The sequence below is a fragment of the Octopus bimaculoides genome, chromosome 20 (assembly GCF_001194135.2).
Source record: "Octopus bimaculoides isolate UCB-OBI-ISO-001 chromosome 20, ASM119413v2, whole genome shotgun sequence".
Classification (NCBI taxonomy): domain Eukaryota; kingdom Metazoa; phylum Mollusca; class Cephalopoda; order Octopoda; family Octopodidae; genus Octopus; species Octopus bimaculoides.
This window is the reverse complement of record NC_069000.1, coordinates 40,040,924-40,042,084: the sequence shown is the minus strand read 5'-3', so window position 1 is coordinate 40,042,084 and position 1,161 is coordinate 40,040,924. Positions and strand designations below refer to the sequence as shown.

General features: G+C 44.3%; 1 protein-coding gene across 3 annotated transcripts in view; it reads right to left on the bottom strand.

The window, feature by feature from the left end:
- The window catches only part of LOC106870451 (protein rolling stone), a 123,399-nt gene that overhangs the window by 66,367 nt on the left and 55,871 nt on the right, over nt 1-1,161 (bottom strand). For all 3 annotated transcript variants that reach the window (XM_052975228.1, XM_052975227.1, XM_052975229.1), the window contains exon 2: nt 609-837. In XM_052975228.1, the coding sequence (XP_052831188.1) occupies nt 609-837 (229 nt within the window). The remainder of the gene's footprint in view (nt 1-608; nt 838-1,161) is intronic.

Sequence of the window (1,161 nt, the reverse complement as noted above, 5' to 3'; positions counted from 1 at the left end):
ATACTATCAGCATGAACACATTCTATTAGTGAGAACATATATTATCAGCCAGGACATATATTATTACCTTGAATGCATACTATCAGCCTAAATACATTATCAGCTCAAACACATATTGTCAACCAGAACACGTACTATCAACCTGAACACATTATCAGTTAGAACACCTATTATCAGCTGGAACCCTCACTATCACATGTTGCCTGGTCCAGGAATTGAAACTGCAATCTCACAATCACGAATCCAACACCCTAACCACTAAGCCACGTGCCTCCACAAATAAGGCAAAGTTACCTTCTCGAGTCATACTGACTCATAAGAGCTGGTTTCCTGGTTTCATGGAGTATGTATTCCCCACCTGGATGGGACGCCAGTGCCTCACAAGATTACTCATTTTTGCTAGCTGAGTGGACTGGAGCATCGTGAAATGAAGTGTTTTGCTCAAGAACACAATTCATAGCCCAGTCCAGGAATCGAAACCACAATCTTACGATCATGAGTCCAACGCCCTGACCACTAAGCCACACACCTCCACACAGCCATACACATAACATGTGCATCAACAAATGCAACAACAACAACAACAATAGCAAGCTCAAAGTACTCACCCAGCAGACCACGCGCTGCTACGCAGTAATAAGTGCAGCATATGGCCTCAACAATTGTTGTGAGGGTAAGTAGAACGAAGCTCCAATTGGTTGCGAAAATAAACCAGATCCAAAAACGGTCTTTGTAAAATTTCTCTGTTTCGTCAATGACATCAGCAATAATCCAAGCGATGAATCCCATAGCAACCACCACACGATACAAGACATAGAGCCGTTGGTCAAATGGCCACTGCAAAGAGACAAAGAAAAACATTAATGGTAGAATTGGTAAATCGACCCAACATAACTGAAATTAAAACTTTAGAGTTCAGGTTATTTTCACAAAATACACCATTTTGAGCATGGCCGTTGCCAGTACCGCCGGACTGGCCTTCGTAGGATTTTCGAGCGAGATTGTTGCCAGTGCCCCTGGACTGGCTCTTGTGCAGGTGGCACATAAAATACACCATCTTGAGCGTGGCCATTGCCAGTACTGCCTGACTGGCCTTCGTGCGGGTGACACGTAAAAGCACCCACTACACTCTCTGAGTGGTTGGCGTTAGGAAGGGCATCC